Source organism: Rhineura floridana, chromosome 3 (assembly GCF_030035675.1).
Source record: "Rhineura floridana isolate rRhiFlo1 chromosome 3, rRhiFlo1.hap2, whole genome shotgun sequence".
Lineage (NCBI taxonomy): Eukaryota > Metazoa > Chordata > Lepidosauria > Squamata > Rhineuridae > Rhineura > Rhineura floridana.
In genome coordinates this window covers 43,468,106-43,488,883 of record NC_084482.1, presented here as the reverse complement: position 1 = coordinate 43,488,883, position 20,778 = coordinate 43,468,106, and the positions used below count along the sequence as shown (strand labels likewise).

Sequence of the window (20,778 nt, the reverse complement as noted above, 5' to 3'; positions counted from 1 at the left end):
ATATCTGTCACTATTAAAACATCATTATTTATTAACTGCATATCGCACCCTTCCTCCCAGAAGGAGCCCAGGTCGGTAAACAAAAACACTACAAGCACTTTAAAACATCTTAAGAACAAAACATTTTAAAAATATATTTTAAAACATCTTAAAAAGCAATTCCAACACAGATGCAGACTATCTATTGTTATAATTACTACTACTACTACCACCGTCCACCACCACTACTAATTCAGTTTATATCCCACCCTTTGTTCCAAATGAGCCCCGGATGCATCTACCGTCTTTCATAGTAATTTTTTGACACTTTTTATAAATACATTTAAATTGTAATTGTTATTTGAAATTATATTCTGAAATATGAAAATTAAAATAAAATCCAGAAAATACCCTGCCTATGGTGCCATAGTGATGCTCTTTTCCAAACCAGTTTGGGTTATATCTTAATTGTTATTAACATTTCTGAGGCAGTTAGACTATTTAGTGCCACCCTGTTCTCAAGTTATGTCATTAGTGATGTGTCATACTACAGTAGGGCCCCACTTATACGGCACGTTAGAGACCAGACCCCCGCCAAAAAGCAAACACCGCCAAAAAGCGGAACATCGATCAGCTGTAGTGCAGGGAGCTCCAGCTGACAGTGCTTGGACCCTGAAGCTCTCCGCACAACAGCTGATCGATGTTCCGCTTTTCCGTGCATCGCCCTCTCCCCCCCTGCTCGCTCGCTCACTCGCCCTCCTTATGGTGGGGGACTAGTGCTCCCCTACCGCAGCAGGCTACCTGCCACAGATCGCAGGCAGGGAGATGCCCACCCGCCCACGCCTGCTCACTCGCCCTCTGCCGCCTCCCTCGCTCATCCCTTTGCCCGCTCGCCCTCCCCCTGCCTGTTCACTCGCTTGCTCACCCTCCACCGCCTCCCTCTCTCATCCCCCCTTGCCCCCTGCCTGTTTGCTCACCCTCCCCCCTGCCTGTTCACTCGCTCACCCTCCGCCACCTCCCTCACTCATCCCCTGCCACCTCCCTCACTCATTCCCCCTTGTCCGCTCACTCTCCCCTGCCTGTTCGCTCACGCACTTGCTTGCCCTCCACCGCCACCCTCACTCATCCCCCCTTGCCTGCTCGCCCTCCCCCCTGCTTGTTCACTTGCTCGCTCTCCACCACCTCCCTCGCTCATCTCCCCTTGCTCGCTCACTCTCCCCCCTGCCTGTTCGCTCGCTCACACTCCTCCACCTCCCTCGCTTGTCCCCCCTTGCCCACTCACTCTCCCCCCAGCTTGTTTGCGTGTGTGTGTGCTTGCCCTCCACCACCTCCCTCTACAATAAAATGTCACCGGACGCCCTTCTCGGACTCAGCAGCTGAGGGCATCATCAGAGCTTGGAAACGTTTCTTTTTTGAACTACAACTCCCATCAGCCCAACTGTAGTTTAAAAAAGGAACGTTTCCAAGCTCTGAGGACGCACTCAGTAGCTAAGTCCCAGAAAGGCGTCAGGTGCCATCAATTTGTGCACTCACCGTCTCTCTGTATTCTGGCAATTATCCGCCGCAAAAATGGAACAAGCACGGAACATATGGAACATGGATACAATTCAAAACTACCGCATTAGTGAAGCACCAAGAAGTGAAGCGCAGGAAAGCAGGGCCCTACTGTACTAAGTATTGTGGCTACATGCACAATCTACAAGAGATCATGGTATTCATATGAATACTATTGGTCCATATCCCAATAATGTTCTTCAAGCCAGAAGAGTACCAATATGAACCTACCAGGAGAACCTACTGAAATTATGAAAATTACAACTTAAACATCACTTAAGTCAGTTGGAAATAAAGTAAGATTCACAGGTATCCTTTGAAATACCTGTTGCTGAGCTTTCTGTCCTTCCAAGTCAGTGGTTCTTAACCTTTTCCACTGCCAGCACCCCTTGGATTTCCAAAATATGCTCTCGCACTCCCTGAAAAAATACCGTTCATTTTTATTTTGATTTATTTTATTTTAATGTGTGTTTTAGCCTAACTTAGCTAAGATAAATGACAGTTTTCCAAAATCTTTGGTTGTATAGTTAATGCCTCGCACCCCTAGAAAAAGTGTCTCGCACCCCCAGGGGTGTGTGCACCCCAGGTTAAGAACTACTTAGAATCTAAGTATTCTATTGGCATAAATCCCGCTGACACAAACAGGATTTTGAGGATGCTACCTGAAATTAATCTCACATTGTCTCCAAAGGAGAGCAAGCTTCACTTGCCATGCCATTTTGTCTGCTTAGGTTTAGCCAACTAAAAGTGAACTTTTAAAACCAATTGCTCTCCACCAATCAGCAATCTTGTACAAATATATGGATTAGTAGCCATGTTAATGGTTCATCCAATTTCATAATTTTAAAGCCTTGAAAACCGAGATTATTTTTCTATAGTAATAGCTAAATATGCTCCCCCCGCCATAAAGATGATAACCAGAACATTTGCTTAAAGTATGTATGATGGCTTTTAGAGGCTCCTTACTACTGAACATACCCCGCCTGATTGGGTGGGGCACATGGTTTGGCAGCTAGAATGAGATCAAGCAAGAATATACAAAATTGTTGGCGGGCAAAAAGGGGGTTGGGTAAGCAATGGGAGATTTGATGTTGCGTACAGACTAACACAATATCTCTGAGTGCTGGCCCATTCCCACACTGACTTTTTTTCTAATATATGTTTCTTTACAGACATATACCATAAGTCTCCAATATTATATTTGTATAAGAATATGTTTCTGTAAAAGATTGCCACTCAAACTTGCTATTGGTCAGGGAAGTGAAAAGTGTGAAACGATGACTACCATTCAGTATGAACAGAGCCGCCTTTTGGCAGCCCAATGCAAAGCAAAAGGAAGGAGAGCTGACCCTGAAATGGGAAACTCTCAACGAATGTAGGAAATATGATAACCAGAGAAAGCTTTCACTAAAAAAAAACTCACACACACACAAAAGGCACAAGATAGCTTTTAAGGGCATTAGGTGATGATTAGAAAGAAGGTCATTAGGTGGTGATTAGAAAATCCTCCGTCACCTTTTATTCCTCCCTCCACTCATTATTAGGCACAGGGAATGGTCTACTAATTACAAGGGTATGATGGCAGTTTTTAAAAATGTTAAGGGACTAGATGGCTTGTTCTGTTGATTTAAGACAGTTTAATGTGTTTATGAAGCATTCAAGATCTGTCTAATCAAGAAAAGGGTGTCACAGATTCTGCATTGTTATTAATAAAAAGTGGCCTGGAACACAAACAGCAAAATGTAAAATGCCATTAAAAATGCTTCACAAATAAGGTTTTAATCAAACAGGGTTTGTTTGTAAAAAACATCATACACATATTAAGAACATAAGAACATAAGAAGAGCCTGCTGGATCAGGCCAGTGGCCCATCTAGTCCAGCATCTTGTTCTCACAGTGGCCAACCAGGTGCCTGGGGGAAGCCCGCAAGCAGGACCCGAGTGCAAGAACACTCTCCCCTCCTGAGGCTTCCGGCAACTGGTTTTCAGAAGCATGCTGCCTCTGACTAGGGTGGCAGAGCACAGCCATCATGGCTAGCAGCCATTGATAGCCCTGTCCTCCATGAATTTGTCTAATCTTCTTTTAAAGCCATCCAAGCTGGTGGCCATTACTGCATCTTGTGGGAGCAAATTCCATAGTTTAACTATGCGCTGAGTAAAGAAGTACTTCCTTTTGTCTGTCCTGAATCTTCCAACATTCAGCTTCTTTGAATGTCCATGAGTTCTAGTATTATGAGAGAGGGAGAAGAACTTTTCTCTATCCACTTTCTCAAGGCCATGCATAATTTTATACACTTCTATCATGTCTCCTCTGACCCGCCTTTTCTCTAAAAAGCCCCAAATGCTGCAACCTTTCCTCGTAAGGGAGTCGCTCCATCCCCTTGATCATTCTGGTTGCCCTCTTCTGAACCTTTTCCAACTCTAGAATATCCTTTTTGAGATGAGGCGACCAGAACTGTACACAGTATTCCAAATGCGGCCGCACCATAGATTTATACAACGGCATTATGATATCGGCTGTTTTATTTTCAATACCTTTCCTAATTATCGCTAGCATGGAATTTGCCTTTTTCACAGCTGCCGCACACTGGGTCGACATTTTCATCGTGCTGTCCACTACAACCCCGAGGTCTCTCTCCTGGTCGGTCACCGCCAGTTCAGACCCCATGAGCGTATATGTGAAATTCAGATTTTTTCCTCCAATATGCATAATTTTACACTTGTTTATATTGAATTGCATTTGCCATTTTTCTGCCCATTCACTCAGTTTGGAGAGGTCTTTTTGGAGCTCTTCGCAATCCCTTTTTGTTTTAACAACCCTGAACAATTTAGTGTCATCAGCAAACTTGGCCACTTCACTGCTCACTCCTAATTCTAGGTCATTAATGAACAAGTTGAAAAGTACAGGTCCCAATACCGATCCTTGAGGGACTCCACTTTCTACAGCCCTCCATTGGGAGAACTGTCCGTTTATTCCTACTCTCTGCTTTCTGCTTCTTAACCAATTCCTTATCCACAAGAGGACCACTCCTCTTATTCCATGACTGCTAAGCTTCCTCAGAAGTCTTTGGTGAGGTACCTTGTCAAACGCTTTTTGAAAGTCTAAGTACATTATGTCCACTGGATCACCTCTATCTATATGCTTGTTGACACTCTCAAAGAATTCTAATAGGTTACTGAGACAGGACTTTCCCTTGCAGAAGCCATGCTGGCTCTGCTTCAGCAAGGCTTGTTCTTCTATGTGCTTAGTTAATCTAGCTTTAATCATACTTTCTACCAGTTTTCCAGGGACAGAAGTTAAGCTAACTGGCCTGTAATTTCCGGGATCCCCTCTGGATCCCTTTTTGAAGATTGGCGTTACATTTGCCACTTTCCAGTCCTCAGGCACGGAGGAGGACCCAAGGGACAAGTTACATATTTTAGTTAGCAGATCAGCAATTTCACATTTGAGTTCTTTGAGAACTCTCGGGTGGATGCCATCCGGGCCCAGTGATTTGTCAGTTTTTATATTGTCCATTAAGCTTAGAACTTCCTCTCTCGTTACCACTATTTGTCTCAGTTCCTCAGAATCCCTTCCTGCAAATGTTAGTTCAGGTTCAGGGATCTGCCCTATATCTTCCACTGTGAAGACAGATGCAAAGAATTCATTTAGCTTCTCTGCAATCTCCTTATCGTTCTTTAGTACACCTTTGACTCCCTTATCATCCAAGGGTCCAATCGTCTCCCTAGATGGTCTCCTGCTTTGAATGTATTTATAGAATTTTTTGTTGTTGGTTTTTATGTTCTTAGCAATGTGCTCCTCAAATTCTTTTTTAGCATCCCTTATTGTCTTCTTGCATTTCTTTTGCCAGAGTTTGTGTTCTTTTTTATTTTCTTCATTCGGACAAGACTTCCATTTTTTGAAGGAAGACTTTTTGCCTCTAAGAGCTTCCTTGACTTTGCTCGTTAACCATGCTGGCATCTTCTTGGCCCTGGCGGTATCTTTTCTGATCTGCGGTATGCACTCCAGTTGAGCTTCTAATATAGTGTTTTTAAACAACTTCCAAGCATTTTCGAGTGATGTGACCCTCTGGACTTTGTTTTTCAGCTTTCTTTTTACCAATCCCCTCATTTGAAGGGGGGTGTTGAGACTCCGCTTCCCCACGAGGGCCAGGGAGGGAGGAGGCATGAGTTCCAGGTTTTCCAGCTGTCAGAGGACGCAGAAGACCAAGGAATTGTTGAGTCTGAGCATGACCTTGGGAGGGGAGGGGAGTTTGACTCCGGACCAGTTCCTACAGATGGCGCGGCCTCGGAAGCGGAGAGCGCGCCGCCCCCCAACAGGTTGGAGGAGCCATTGGAAGAAGTTCCAGAGAGGGCGGTGACTCCCCCTTTGCCAAGCGGTTCCCGGGATGCCTCGAGCGTGTCACCACCCCCTGACCTTGAGCCGGTTGCTAAGGAGACGGTTCTTTCGGATGAGCCATTGGAGGCACACACCCCGTCACCCCGCTCTCAACACCATGAGAAGCAGACAGGACAGAGGCAGGACTTGCGGAGGAGCCAGAGATTACGATCTAAAACTTTCCCTACTTAAGACTGTCACGCTCTGGATTAAGTTGCTGAGTCAACTTTCTTCATGCGTTGCAGAGCATGTCTGGAGTGCAGTTAGGGACTTCTAGTGAGCTAGCTTAGAGATTTCTATGAAGCGTACTGCTTTTGATGTATCCATTACTTTAATAAAACAAGATTTGATTGCACCTACATCTCAGCCTCGTGAATCCCGCTCTGAACAGGACAGGGGGAAGGAACAGCTTTTACAATTAAAGAGGTTTTTCAAAGTACAGGTGGCTGTAAAATCTGAGGCAGCACGAAATTTCAATGAATGACTCACCATAAACAGCACATGTGTGAAATATTACAAATCAAATACATTCCTCTTTGGTTGGGGGGACAGGAATTTACTCTTGATGAATCAGGTCATGGCCAGTAAACATTTTCTTTAACTACCTACCCAAAGTGTTTGCTGTAAGACAAAGTTACACTTTCTTAAAAAATTGCCCACAAGCTGCAACAGGACAGCAGACAAAATTAGATTACAGGTATTAAACTAAAATAAGAAAAATACCCTTCTAAACAAAGTAATCAAAACAGTTTGTTCCAACAAAAAAAATTCAAATAACTTTTAATAATTTTTACTGTATTTGCCAAGCTAGAAAATTTGCTGCAAAAATGGTTCTGTTTTATTTGTTTTTTATTTGTCACCAAGGATTTCTATAGCAGCCAGCTAAACAGCTTGTTCACACAATGCTTCTTGGTTACCTTACTGCCTTAATAGTAGAGTAACCAACATATATTTCCAGTATTGTAGGGCCTTACTGGGGAGATGGTGCCACATCTCTTATTTAAAAAGACAACAAACCACAGATCTCTTTCTGTTCTCTCTAAATTCAGCTGCAAAGGAAACTCTTGACTGGGTTATATCTTGCACCAGACTATAGTACAGAGGTACATGAATTAGTTTTATGCTCATATGCCCCCATCATATTCCCAATTAGCTATTTCCTGTTTTGCAAAAACCAGTTTGCCATTACATCCTAACTGGCAAATGATTTGCGCTTGCCTTCCAAAACGGGATTGCAAGCCAGTTTCAAATTGTGGTTCTGAGGGAAAGCACACATCAGTTTTTCAGTATGAATGGAACATCAAACTATATTTAATCCAAGAAGCATGGCAGAAGGCAGAAATATGGGAATGCACCCTTTGGTCACACAGTAGCACTAAACCATGGTTTAGTGTTATACCTAGAATTGTAAACAATTCACGGAGGTGTATGGGGAGAAAGCATACAAGAAGAGAATTTCTAAAGCGAATTCACAGCTAAATTCATGGTTACCAGCTAAGTTAAAGCAAAAACTGTCATTCTGTTTCACAACAAATTTCAACATCAAAAGAGAATCACAATAATGATTTTTACTTTTATATATCTTTTTCAAAGGATCTAAAATTCCTTTACAAGGAGCAATAACTATTTATTGTATATCCCATCCTTCCTACTGTAGAAGCCCAGAAGCTAACAAAAAATACAAAAATAGACAGCATAAAACAATTAAACATAAAATACAATGCAGCAGACAACAATAGCTGGACTATTAAACTCTACTCCAGCTGTGTACCAATAGCCTGAACGTACAAGTATGTTTAAACCTCAAAATGAATTTACAAAATAAGTAACTCATGGAATCATTTCACTTATTATTGCAGGAGTCGCCAACTCTTTTGGGCCCATGGACCCATTTGCAAACCAGAGAAACTGCTGTGGGCACCACACACCTCACAAACAAGCACACACTGCAAATTACTCTATTAACAAAAGAATGCTTCTTTCAAGCCTAATATCTGCAGGGAGAGGGGACCCTGTGGGCATCAGGGAAAACCTCTGCAGGCCGACAAGTGCCACACTGGCAATCCCTGTGTCATTGAAACAGTGTTTCCAAAGTCATGAAAAGCAACAATAAAATAATAATAGACCAGAGTACCTAACAAAAATTTCAGAACCATTTTTAACATGGATTGAGGGTATTCATTGATTTTGTTGCCTCAGTACTTGAGTCTTCTTGCTATTTATATCTCACCGTTTGACATTCACCCAAGACACCTAATCATGCTAACAATACCTTTTTTTTAAAAAAAGGTAAGATTAACGACAACAGATAAAACCAAATTACACAAAACACGTTTACACTAAAGCACATAAAGAGACATAAATTAAAAAATCAAACTGGCTTGACAAATCAAAAGCTGTCTAAATAAACATGCCTTTTTGAGAACTGGAGGGGAAAGGAAAGAGAAACCTTGGTGGATCTCTCTTGGGGTAGGCTTCCAGATCTTGGGGATAGCCACTGAGAAGCATAATAGGATAATGTACTTTAAAGACTAGCATAAACAAAAGAGGACCAAAAAAAACCCATTTTTTATGCCCATTAGATCATTTGATACAAGTCCCAATGAAGCGAAACAAGCTATGGTTTAATATAAATGCACAGCATCATCATTCATGGTTTGTTTGGAGAGAAAGAAACCAAGCCCAGATTAGGACATAACAGACGATGGTTTAGTTCCCCACCAGCGCAGCAGCAGCAGAAGTGAGAGAGGAGTCAAGTGCCCACAATCTTGTCAGAGTCCACAAGTACTCTGTGCGTTCACATTAAACCATAATTTATTTTAACTAGTTTAATCTGACGAGCAAGTTAGTCCATTTATAGCTGTTCTCTGCAATGTAAACTATAATCAGCATTTCTTACCAGAGTGCCAAGATTATTTTTTAACATGCTTCACAAACATTGTTTTTTGGAATTACTAGTTTTGAATATATATGTAGAATATTAGTAAAGTACGTATAATTAAAGTGTACAGTTCTTACCTGCGTACAAGTGGTGAGGTTACCAGAGCAGATTCCTCTCTAAAAGAAAGTTTCCAAGACTCATCCGGTTTAGGATCGCTTTGTCCCAGCTCTCCCATGACCCAATCAGGTAAATCTTCTTGACTGCCACTCCATACTCTTGTTGAATTTGGTTCATCAAAATAGATTGACTACATTTTAAAAAATGTAAAACTTAAATTTGAGAAATATCTTGTAGGTTCTTTTTATAAACTATGCATTTCCAGATCCTATGTAACAGAAGCTAAGGATTATAACAGAAACACTTCTAAATATATCAAGCAAAGTATTAATCTTTCACAAATGCTGCTCTCAGTTCTAACTTATATCTGATTGTGTTTAGCACAATATGTCAGCTTCTCAGCTATACTTGCCATTTGCATAGTGCCAAAAATAAATAAAAAATATATGTCAGACTCAACTGGAATGACCTTTATACATATTTATTAAAGGTCAACTCTGTGATAAACCTCTCCCTTGGTTTTACATTTTTCTCACTACGCTACCTTCTATTTACAGACTGAAGAAGTAGAACTATAAAATCTTCAGAAATAATCACACATTTTACTATCATCAGACATCAACAACCTATGCTAACTGTATTATACAGCTGTGATCCATTGGCACACCTGAGTATTTGTACCTCCGCATCTATCCTAACAGGTTCTCCAAAGTACTCGTTTAAATTCCTCCAAGTTGAAAAGCACACTAATTAAAGTGAACATAAACCAAAAAATGAAATATCTTTACACAATAAACCTTTACCAGTTTGAAGTTGTGAACTGCTGGGCCCAATTTAAGGTGTTGGTACCAGTGTACAACGCCATGAATGGTATGGGGCCCAAATATTTAAAGGAGTGCTTTTCCTCATGCTGACCTATGCTTTGAGATGAGGAGAAGAGGCCCTGCCTGTGGTCCCATCAACAGATTTGGCCTGCAGTGTGGTAAAACGAGGCAAGGCCTGCTCAATGGATGCAACAATCTAAATATTATGGTGTGCAGTGTTAGGTTTTTTATTTCAAATATGCAATCTTAATTATTGCTTTATGGTTGCATGTTATTATGCTGAAAACTACACAAGGCTCCCATGAGAGGAAGGGCAGTTTAGAACAATGAACAACAATACAAAGCATCAACAAAATAGTTCATATGTGTTAATATTTTGTCTACTTTTCACCCCCAAAAGGATCTCTGTATGCATTCACATAAATACAAACTATGCTTACTTGCTGACTATGGGCAAAATCCTATTAGTGTTTTTAGCACAGTTGCACCAGTGGGAGGCATCCACACACAAAACAGTAGGGAAAGCAATTTTTGCCAATTCCCCAACAGCTCCCAAAAATTTGTTTGGATGTGCCACCAGAACAGGGGAAGGGGGAATCTCCAAAAATCACTTTCCCTCCTCTTCTGAGAGTGATACCTCCTGCTGGATCAAAAACCTTAGCACTTGTGCACTAACAACAGTTGGATATCAAGCTATAGTAATAACATTCACCATGTATGAAGGAAGAGTTTTCAATGTTCCTGTTTCTGGTTTATGAGTAAAGGGGCCTTCCAGCACCCCCCTCTTCAGCATATGCAGAAGCAGCTTTGCATACAAGTTCCGGTTCTTCCTACCAACAGTCCCTGCGCCTGCACCTGCAGGCTCACAAAGTTTTTTAATCCAAAGGGCGCATCTTTGACGTTCTGAGGAGGGGAAAATATTTTATGTATGAAGTGTAGGAAAGTGAAATTACAGTGGCCAAAACATTTACTTTTTCTATCAATAAATAACTTTACAATGAGCTGAAGAAGCTCTTTTACAATGAAGATTTCAAAATAAATCTGTACAGTAGGGCCCTGCTTTACAGCGATTCGCTAATACAGCGATTCGCTAATACAGCGATTCGCTAATACAGCGGTCTCAATTAGACGCAATTAGACTAAAACCCCACTCATATGGCGCTTGTTCTACTTTTACGGCAGTTTTCGGGCATCGCGCACCATTCTATTCAATGGGATCCGCTTTACAGCAGTTTTTGCTTTACAGCGGGGGTCCGGAACGTAACCCGCCGTATGAGTGGGGCCCTACTGTACAACCAAAACGAGCAACAGTGCACAAACCATCACTGTTAAGCAGACTAATAAAACAAGGAAACATTAGGATACTGGCAACTTGACCCTTCATTTGTATGTAAAGACTACTTAAAAATTTGAAGGGACAAGTACAGGTTATGTGTTTCATTCCACAGTGTAGCTCAGCTAGGGTAAGGCTTCAGGAAGTGAAATAGGAAATGAAGCAATTTTTGGCAATTCCGCCTCCCCCTGCAGCACCCCCGCACACTCTAAATATGCTCCATAGGGTTGAGGGACCCTCCAGTGCAGGTTTGGGAGGGGATCAGGGCTTCAGGAAGTGGGGGAATCGCTGGAAATTGTTTCCCTCCGCATTTCACTAATGGAACCCTTACTGTCTACTGAGCAACACCAGTAGATACAACCCTATAGATTTAAAGTTTGCCACACAAGGTATTTTTATCCGTTGAAGAAAAAAAATCCAAATGTGTCCCGTGTAATGTATAAATCACCCATCTATTTTGTCATGGTATCTGAATAGACACTTGTATGATTTCATACATGAGAGCCTTCATATTTTATGCATAGATTTTCCTGTACTGTGCATTGTGCATGAAACAGACCTAAGTCTTAGGATCGGAGTGTTAGTAATATAATCATAGCACAGCCTCAGCAACTTTTTTTCTAAGCAAATCCCTTTACTAGATTATATTCCCTTCAGTTCTTGTGATATTGTGCACATTTCTTAGCTGTGCTGACAGACAATAAATGAAAACATTTGGAGGACAAAACCATTTTCTATCCCATTACTGTGAAAACCATTTCCAGTTATTAAAGTACTGAGCCTACTGTGATACATGTGACAAAAAAATTAACTGGAAGAATTAATTCAACAACCTCGCATGGCATTACATTGATGCTTTTCCTGTAACTAGATGTACCACTAGCAGCATTAAAAACTATCATCTTGACCAGCCAAATGTTTATCAAGCACTTACTTTGTAGATTACATCCACATAACAAGATTATTTTGTCTCTCCATTCTCATAAAAAAACTTTTTCATCCATTAATAGCCACATTATTAGTTAATGTGCTACAGTGTTGATTTGTATTTAAGCAACATCAGGTAGAGAATTTTCTAAAAAAGATTTGTAACTTTATAAACTTGTACAATCCTAGGCAAATCCTATTTTTTATTTTCATTATATCCGTGAGATTAATCATAAAATAAAAGCAATTAATTATCTGGATTAAAGTATATTTATGCCATTAACTTAAGAAGGATATGCATGAATAATCAGTATTAACAGGAATGTTTAAAAGGTAAACAAGAATAAATTTGCAGCATTCGTCATTATTTGATGTGGAAAACTATTTTTATTCCACCAATTTGTTCCTTGCCTAGGTTGGCACTAGATGCCATCACTTCCCCTCTGCCTACAGAGCAAGTGTCAGGGAGCCTGTATCCCTTTTCTTGTCGCAACAATAATTCTTCACATAATCAAATCTTCACTTTCCATACTTTGCATACTTTACCCATCTCTCAACCCAATTCTATGTCCTGCTTCTTGTGCACAGCAAAGAATATCGTACTAGGTTTTACCATTATGGGTTGTATCCAACACTGCACGAAGAGTTCCACTGGCACAACAGGACTCTCCCCTCATCTTCTTGCACGCCCCCCCCAAATATGCTCCAGAGGGTTCACTAATCCTCTGGAGCAGATTTTAAGGGTGGGAGTGGGCTGCAAGGAAGAGGAGGAAGTTTTACTGTAGAAGATGAACTCTGTAGCACAAATGGAACAGCAGTGTTGGATACAACCTGTGCTCCAGGGACACTGGAGTGGGGTTGGCCATCAACACTGCTACATTGAGTAGAATCATAGAATAGTAGAGTTGGAAGGGTCCTATAAGGCCATCAAGTCCAACCCCCTCCTCAATGCAGGAATCCAAATCAAAGCATTCCTGACAGATGGCTGTCCAGCTGCCTCTTGAATGCCTCCAGTGTCGGAGAGCCCACTACCTCTCTAGGTAATCGATTCCATTGTGGTATGGCTCTAAAACTTCCTGTTTTTCCTGATGTTCAGTCGAAATCTGGCTTCCTGCAACTTGAGCCCATTATCCGTGTCCTGCACTCTGGGACGAGTAAAAGCCCTTCTAAAGCAAGTGACAGCATTCAGTTCCCAGAACCCTTCACAATTAATTGAAATTCCACATCATTACGCCCATTTCTCTGAAATCTTGGTATTTTGTGTATAAGGGCAATAGTTTAAATATCAATGGCATGTATAACATTTATTACTTTTGCTTAGGTACTTAAGCAAAGGTGATTTGTAAAATTATCATAATAGTCCTTACTGTCTAGAGATGAAGCACACTACACAAAGCAAGCTAGCCATAGCTGATACTCTGATACAGTAGGGCCCCACTCATATGGCAGGTTAGGTTCCAGACTTCCACTGAAAAGCAAAAACAGCCAAAAAGCGGATCAGCTGTAGTGTGCTATAGCTGCTCTTCCCCTCCTTGGGCATGATCAGCCAGAGCACGGGGGTCTGATCGCCCCGAGGAGAAGATCAGCTGGAGCACGCTTCAGCTGCTCTTCCCCTCCTCCGGTGAGATCAGCTGGAGCATGGGGAGCTCCAGCCCCCACTTCAGCTGATTGCCCCACTGGCACCATATTAACGGAATGCCAAAAAGCAGGCCGCCAAGAAGCAGGGCCCTACTGTACAATGCATCTACTCAGACAGATGTTCATCCCCCCACCCCCAATACATAATTCACAACATACCAAGATTCCAAAATAAAAAGGACTGATTTAATTGGTAAGTGAGGAATCCCAGCTATGGAAAGCCAGTGTGACTAGCGCCATCTTATGTTAAGCTGCCATAACACACACCAAATCCAAACCCCATTCAGGAGCATAGCTACTGCTGAGAGCCAGCCCAACCCTGGCAGAGGGAAAACAAGTCTTTAAAATAGAGTTTGACTTACACTGATGAAGAGTAAACTCTGCCAGGTTGCCAAGTCATGTGACTGTGTTGAACAAAGTTAGGATCCAGCATAAGTCCCACCCAACCCCACTGCCGGATTCCACCATGCCCCTTTTTGGGGGGACTTACATCAACCTTGGCTGAGGAAGCTCCAGCTCAGCCCTTGCTCAACTGGGATGAAGGACTTACACCGGCATAGCCCAGCTGAGTCAGGGTTAGGAACTTATGCCAGTGCAGCCCTGGCTGAGCCAGGGTTCCCCCAGATCCTTACTCGCTCATCCTGGAGGATCTTGGATTGTTCTCTTAATTATATGAAATTGATTATTCAGCAAGACTAAGATTAAAGAGCACATCTGTTTACTTTATTTGGCTTAAGTGTGTCACTGCAAAATGGAAAAAGACAATATTAAAGATGGTAGTTCCTTCCATCCCTTACCTGATTTATGAGGCAGTTTCAAAACATAAGGCTTCATATCCACAACATAGTGATCAAATTCTGCATCCAGTTTCTCCAGAGTTTCTTCTTCACCACTCATTGTGCTCATGAAACAGTATGTGTATAGAGGTTTTTAAAAGAATCACTGAAAATATAATGCAGAAAAACAGGACCAGACTGCAGCAAGATGGCAGGATTCTAGCACTAAATTAAACATTAAAAAATAAACATTAAATATTAGCAGCTGCAGTTATGTACACTGGGGCAGCCAACATAGTGTCCTCCAGTAGACTACAGCTTCTATCATCTCTGACCGCTGCCCATGCTGGCTGGGGCTGATGGGAGTTGGAGTCAACCAACATCTGGAGGGCATACAGGGTTACCTACTCCCACTGTACACAGTTAACACAGTATAAATTTGAGCCAGTATAGCTTCATACAGACAATCTTCACCAAGGCAGAACCCCCACCCTCATAAAGTACAAATCATTGCACATAAAGGGAGACACTCAGAAGCTATCCCAGCTTGTATTTTAGCAGTTGCAATGGAAACATTTTCTTCCTGCGGCCAATATCAAAAAAATTTCAAATACTATTTAAACATAGGAGTTCAAAACATGGGTGTCCCTGCCTAGGCCAAATCTAGCCCATTATGAATTGACAAAAGAGAGGCTAAGGAGCAGCATAAGAAGTAGCATAAGTGTCAATAGAAACTAACGTCTAAAGTGGAGTGAGATTCTGGCTCCCTCATACCCTTCTCAAAGTGGCCCTCTGGAATAAATGAACTACCTGTATATATAACAGGTCCATCCTCTGTATTAAGGGCAGGTAACAGCATTACAAACAATAAAAATGCTTCAGAAAAATAGAATTTGGAGAATACAAACAGCGGTATTAGTTATAATTGTCAGAGTTATTTGTGGAGTTTGTGCACCATCTGAAGTGCAACACTTTGTTATGCACAAAATATCATTTCAATGTTTTGCTGAGTTTGGGGCTGCAATCCTGTATATTTACTTGAAAATATACCCCACTGGCTAAAGTGGAACTGACTTTCAAGTAATATGCATGATAGGGCTGCAAGAGACACTAGATGTTTCTTTGACAGATTATGTACCTTGTTATTCTGAGTTTACTTGCCTATTTAAACTGCTTTTCTTGAAGTTTGCACAGGTAAACATACACAATGATCCTGAAAACACTTAATAGGGCTGAACTGATTATGTAATCCTATACATGTCTACTCATGAATATCATCAAGTTCAATAAGACTTCATATTCAATGTGACTTCCTCCCAAGTAAGCATGTATAGGACTGAAGCCTGTAGAACTAATTCCTCACTGAACCAAGTGAACTTTCACTGAATTCATTAACAGGAAGGAAAGTAAGCCTACCCATGCATCTTGCATGTTCAGCCATATTCAATAAACTACTGTCCAGAGCTTCTACAGCTTTAGGAAAACCAATTCACAGGGTAGCACAAAAACCTTATTTCTACCTTTATATTTTATGTATATAGTACATATAGAGTTAGTTTTGTTTCCTACATTGTCACTGTAACTATGAAAGCCTACACTGACATTATTGACTACATATGCTGCTATTGTAAGGAACATCTGAAATAAATTATCCTATAGAGGTTCTCTAACATGAAACCTCTAATCAAAACACTGAAACTCCTGTACTTAATATTCAGTACAGTACCTTTCTCATAAGTACTCTCTCCCCAATTTCCTCCCCACCTGTCCCTATTTTACTTTTATTATATTTACAGTTTCTAACTCCCTCTCCCATCTGCAATGAGAAGCAGAAATCCAACTGAAGCTTTCCTATATCACTGCACCACATAATGAGAAGATTCATCTGCCACAAAACCAGTTTGCAACTGTAAACAGCATGAAATATACAGAAATAATAAAATTTGTATTACAGATATCAATGTCTGAGTTCCACAATTTGTAACAGCCTTCCAACCTTTCAAGAAGAAATTTACAAATCTACATTTGGTTGCAAGGCAACCTTTCTATTCACAGAACAATTTCTTTACTACTTCTGTTTACCAATTCTGTTCTACTTCTGTTTACTAGTTCTGCTTATACACATTCTAATTGCGTTATTTTATAGTTTCTCTCGCACTAACAAATCATCAAGATGGTCTATAAAGTACTACATTAACAGTTTTATCTCCTCTTCGTCGTGATGCGCATATGACGTGGTCACATCTCTCCAAAACCGTCGAGAACAGCAAATCTTTCAGACTGCGATCCTATGCCCACTTATCTTTGAGTAAGCCTTAGTGAACACAGCATGGCATGTACAGGATTGCACTATTACTTTAGAATTGTCAGTGGAGATAAAAGCAAGTGCTACCTACCACCTAGAACCCTGCAAGCGCGATCCTCAACACACCTGCAGAAATAAACCAGATAGTTCCATGGGACTTACTCCCAAATCCGTGTACATAGGATGGCTACCTTTTTAACCCAAACCTATAATCATGTTCACTCAAAGGCTTCCCCCGCTAAGTTCAATGGAACTAAAATCAATGTAAATGTGCACAGGACTGCAACAATGAAGTCCGGGCATATTTATTCAGAAGGGATTTCCTCCCAAGTAAGTGTTCAAATGAGGATTGCAACCTCTGCCTCTTTCACCACGTACGTGACAACACCGCTCCATTTACCTCGCACTGTCCACGACGTTGAGGGTTTAGGCGCAGCTTTTCACCTTGCCAGAGAAAAAGGGGTGCCACAACCCCACTTCCCCCAACAAGGGTGAGGCTACAGGAGATGCTGTAGAAGTGGACTGTGGTGGTTGTAGGAAACTGAGGTGGCTTAGGGAACCCTAAACCCTCCCGGCCTTACAAGCCTGCACCTCCCTTTTCCCGCTATCAGCGGGACAGAACGAAGCGACCCCAAAAGACGGGCTGCTGCTCAGGCTCGAAGAGGAAATTTGAGGGATGAGGACCGCCGCGGCTGCTAGGCGCCCAGTCAAGCGCAGCCAACGGTTCAAACCTAACCCCGCCCTTTCCCGCCTGACTCCCTCAGAGAGGGTGTGCCAAACATCCCCAAACTACTTCCGCTTCCGGTGGGGCAAGCCCGCCGTGCCGAAGGGTTGCTAAGCAATGTGGTTGGAGTCTGAAAGGACGACTAGGCCTTACCGAAGTAGTATTGGGAGCAGGTCTGATGCCGCCGTGGTTGGGGAGGACATCTGGGGCGAAAGTAGGGAATGGGGCTGCTCCTTTAGGTTTGTGCGAGTGAGATTAAGACACACCAATTAAAATTGTGTCACTATAAAGCAGGAGTCCAGTCATAATCAGTGGAGTTTCGCAGACAGCGTACATAAACACATGCTGGAGGCGGCGGTGGGATTCTGTGGGTCTTGCAGGGAAAGGAATCGTTTGGAGAAGGAGGGAGGCGTGAGATGACAAGCTCTGCTTTTGTGTCCTCCAGGATAGCTGAGTATGGAGGGGGAGGTTGGAATGGCCCTGAGCAATTTTTATAGGCGAGGGAGGTAGCAGTTTTCCCCAAAAAGTACCACTTTCATACACACACCCTCCGCTTTGCATGTGCACGTCACGATAGGAAAGCGCTGGTTCTTCGCATTTGGTTTTTTTTCTTCATGTGACCATGCGAGAGGTAGAAGGGGGAAAGTTCGGGAAAAGTAACTTGTTTCAACAGAAATGGTCGCAGCACCTGAAAGACCGGGGGGGGGGTTCATGACTTTTAGGCGGGATGGAATAGCGCAGGAGTTCTTTGTCTATTCTTCAGTATTTCGCAGATGAAAATAACGGTGTGTTTTGTAACGCCGCTTTTTTCTTTTTCCCAAGAGCCGCTGGCCCGGCCTGCCCCCCCCTTTATAAGTGTTCTTTTACGTGAGCCTGATGTCAGAATGCTCAAGGACAGCTTGGCTTCTTTATGTTCATGTGTATTTACAAATATGTGCTGAAACCTGAAGAATGGCCTATCTAACAACTCTCACAAACAAAGGTTTAGCAAGGCATACCCAAAATGCAAAAATAGGGGCAGTAGTTTACTATTGATGGTGAGTAAATGGGGCAAGTTGGAGGGGGTATGAATACAATGTCCAGTTTAATGTTAAGAGAAAAGGTCATTGTGGTAAGGCTGTATTGATAGCCTATCAATGATAGGGAAACTTGGGGTTGTTTGTGTTTTTCCATTTTCTGCCCCCACTCTTTCAAGGAAAGTCATAAACATATTTACTTGGATATGCATCCCATTAAGTTCATTTCCTTATTTATGTTTATATCCTGCTTTTTGGCCAAGATCTGTTCTCAAAGTCACTCATAGCAGTTACAAAATATAACTGGATGGGAGTTCTTAGCTGGACCTAGATCCAGGCATGATGGAGATGCCTGGTTCATGTTTCCCCTCCTGGTGAACAAACAATACAGTCTTGATAGAATATTTTTAATGTTCTCTAATGGTGTGCTGCTTCATCAGGATGATCACTAAAAATGTGCCAACCAATTTATTAGCAAGAAATAAAGAATCGTGCAGTTTGTGTTCCTTAAAATATGTGCACCAGTAAAGAGTAGCTCACGACCTTTATCCCTCTTTGATGAGAGCATGTGCTTTAATTGTTTCTTTAAAATGTAAATGTAGTGACTTCAGGACCTAATATTTCTGCCAGATAAACAAGATTTGTCAATAAATATATTCACTGGCATTTCTGCTCAATACAATTTCCTTGACCAATAAAAGTTACTAAACATCATTTAAAAGTGTTTGAATACAGAGCTGTTACTACTTCTACTGTACCATGAATATACATGGTAAACATATTTCAGATGGGGTGGCCAGCTTGTGGCCTTCCAGATGTTACTGGACAATAGCTCCCATTAGTCCTAGGCAGCATGGCCAGTGATCAGGGATGCTGTAGTCCAACACCATCTGGAAGGGCACAGGTTAGCCTCTCTGCTGTAGAGAGTAACAAAGCGTTTCCTCCTCCCTGAGGAGTATATGATGTAAATTTTGACAGTAGTTACTGTCAAATGGAGTACATCCAAGGATGAAGCTGAATACTATTTCCAGTTTCTTGTTCAACACAGACTTGCATGGACATCCTAAATATATTACTGAGACGTTTACGCATCTTAAAATAAGGTTTAAACTATCCCAAATTATACACCAGCAGACTGCCTCCTTCAAGTTGTCCCAGCATTGCCTCTGATCTACAGTTTTGCTTCTGCTCAAATTGCTCACAGGTGTTATCCCCCCCCCATGTTAGCATTTAAGACTAAGGTACAGGTCAGTGGTCACAGAAAGATAAGACGGGGGGTGTATCAAATGCATAGGTAGATGTCATAGGGACAGAGTGAAATATTCCAGCAAGGCATTGTGCATAGTCACATGCATAGCAGTATATCATAAGGGGGCTAACAAAATCTTTTGGTATAGCACTGCAAGTTATGGTTACATAGCAAAATGTGGTTGTGGGTATAAAGCAAGATATGATTATGGCATAAGGAAATACAGTAGGGAACATGATGATGTTAGCATGGTGACAATGGCATATGCCATAGCTTTTGATATAGTAGCTGTCATGGGAATATAGAGTAGATAGCCTAGCAAGGTAAGATATTTCAAGGATATGTAGCAATATTGTAAGACATGCCTGGGAACATACCATGATCTTTCAGAAGAGCATGACAAAGTATGGTAGGGAACCTAGCAAGATCTTTCAGCAGTACATTCTCCAGTCTACTACCTGCCCAGGCAAACATTAAAGCTAGTATCTGCCTCCTGGCCTGGGCCTGGCTTTGGAAAATTGGCTTTTACCATCCAAGGATGGTGTGTGTGTGTTTTCCTGAGTTTAGATTTTAAATGTGATGTGAGTTCTGATTTCTTAATAAGTAATTCCATTTCACCATGTTGTCATGCAATAGATTAATACACTAAGCCCATCCATGTTTTGCTGTGCTACATGCTACTGATAGCCACATATTTTGTTGTTCTTTTAGAGATGTTACAGTGTTTGATTGGCTCCAAAACAAATCCAGTGGTTACAGTCACTTAAGGGAATTTGGCTGATGCTACCATGTGAGGAGCAAGGTAAAAAAACTCCTGCTTGTCCCTGGGTATCCAGAAATTGGAAATTTTGTTCTTTTCAGTGTTATAAGTGAAAGAGAAAACTAATGGGCTTCTGAAACCAACTGCCATATGCAGCACTGCATTGGTCTAGTGATGACATATTGTACAATGTGAGCAGAGCTATATAAAAATGTAGATGAATGATGCAGTAATCATCTGAGAGCAATGGGTTGAAGACAACAGCCTGGGCAATATGGTGCAAGCCTGGCAATATCCTTTTTGCCTAAATATAAATTC

General features: G+C 41.7%; 1 protein-coding gene across 7 annotated transcripts in view; it reads right to left on the bottom strand.

The window, feature by feature from the left end:
* CEP112 (centrosomal protein 112) overlaps positions 1-17,477 on the bottom strand; it is a 433,937-nt gene extending 416,460 nt beyond the window's left edge. For 4 of the 7 annotated variants that reach the window (XM_061615587.1, XM_061615581.1, XM_061615583.1 and 1 more), the window contains exons 1-4: positions 17,112-17,477; positions 14,428-14,572; positions 10,445-10,635; positions 8,929-9,098 (exon numbers count right to left, since the gene is read on the bottom strand). In XM_061615587.1, the coding sequence (XP_061471571.1) occupies positions 8,929-9,098; positions 10,445-10,635; positions 14,428-14,536 (470 nt within the window). In that variant the 5' untranslated portion in view covers positions 14,537-14,572; positions 17,112-17,477. Of the gene's footprint in view, positions 1-8,928; positions 9,099-10,444; positions 10,636-14,427; positions 14,573-17,111 lie in introns of those variants that run through there. The other 3 variants (XM_061615584.1, XM_061615586.1, XM_061615588.1) reach the window with 2 other exon arrangements.
* Between the last annotated feature and the right edge of the window lie 3,301 nt (positions 17,478-20,778).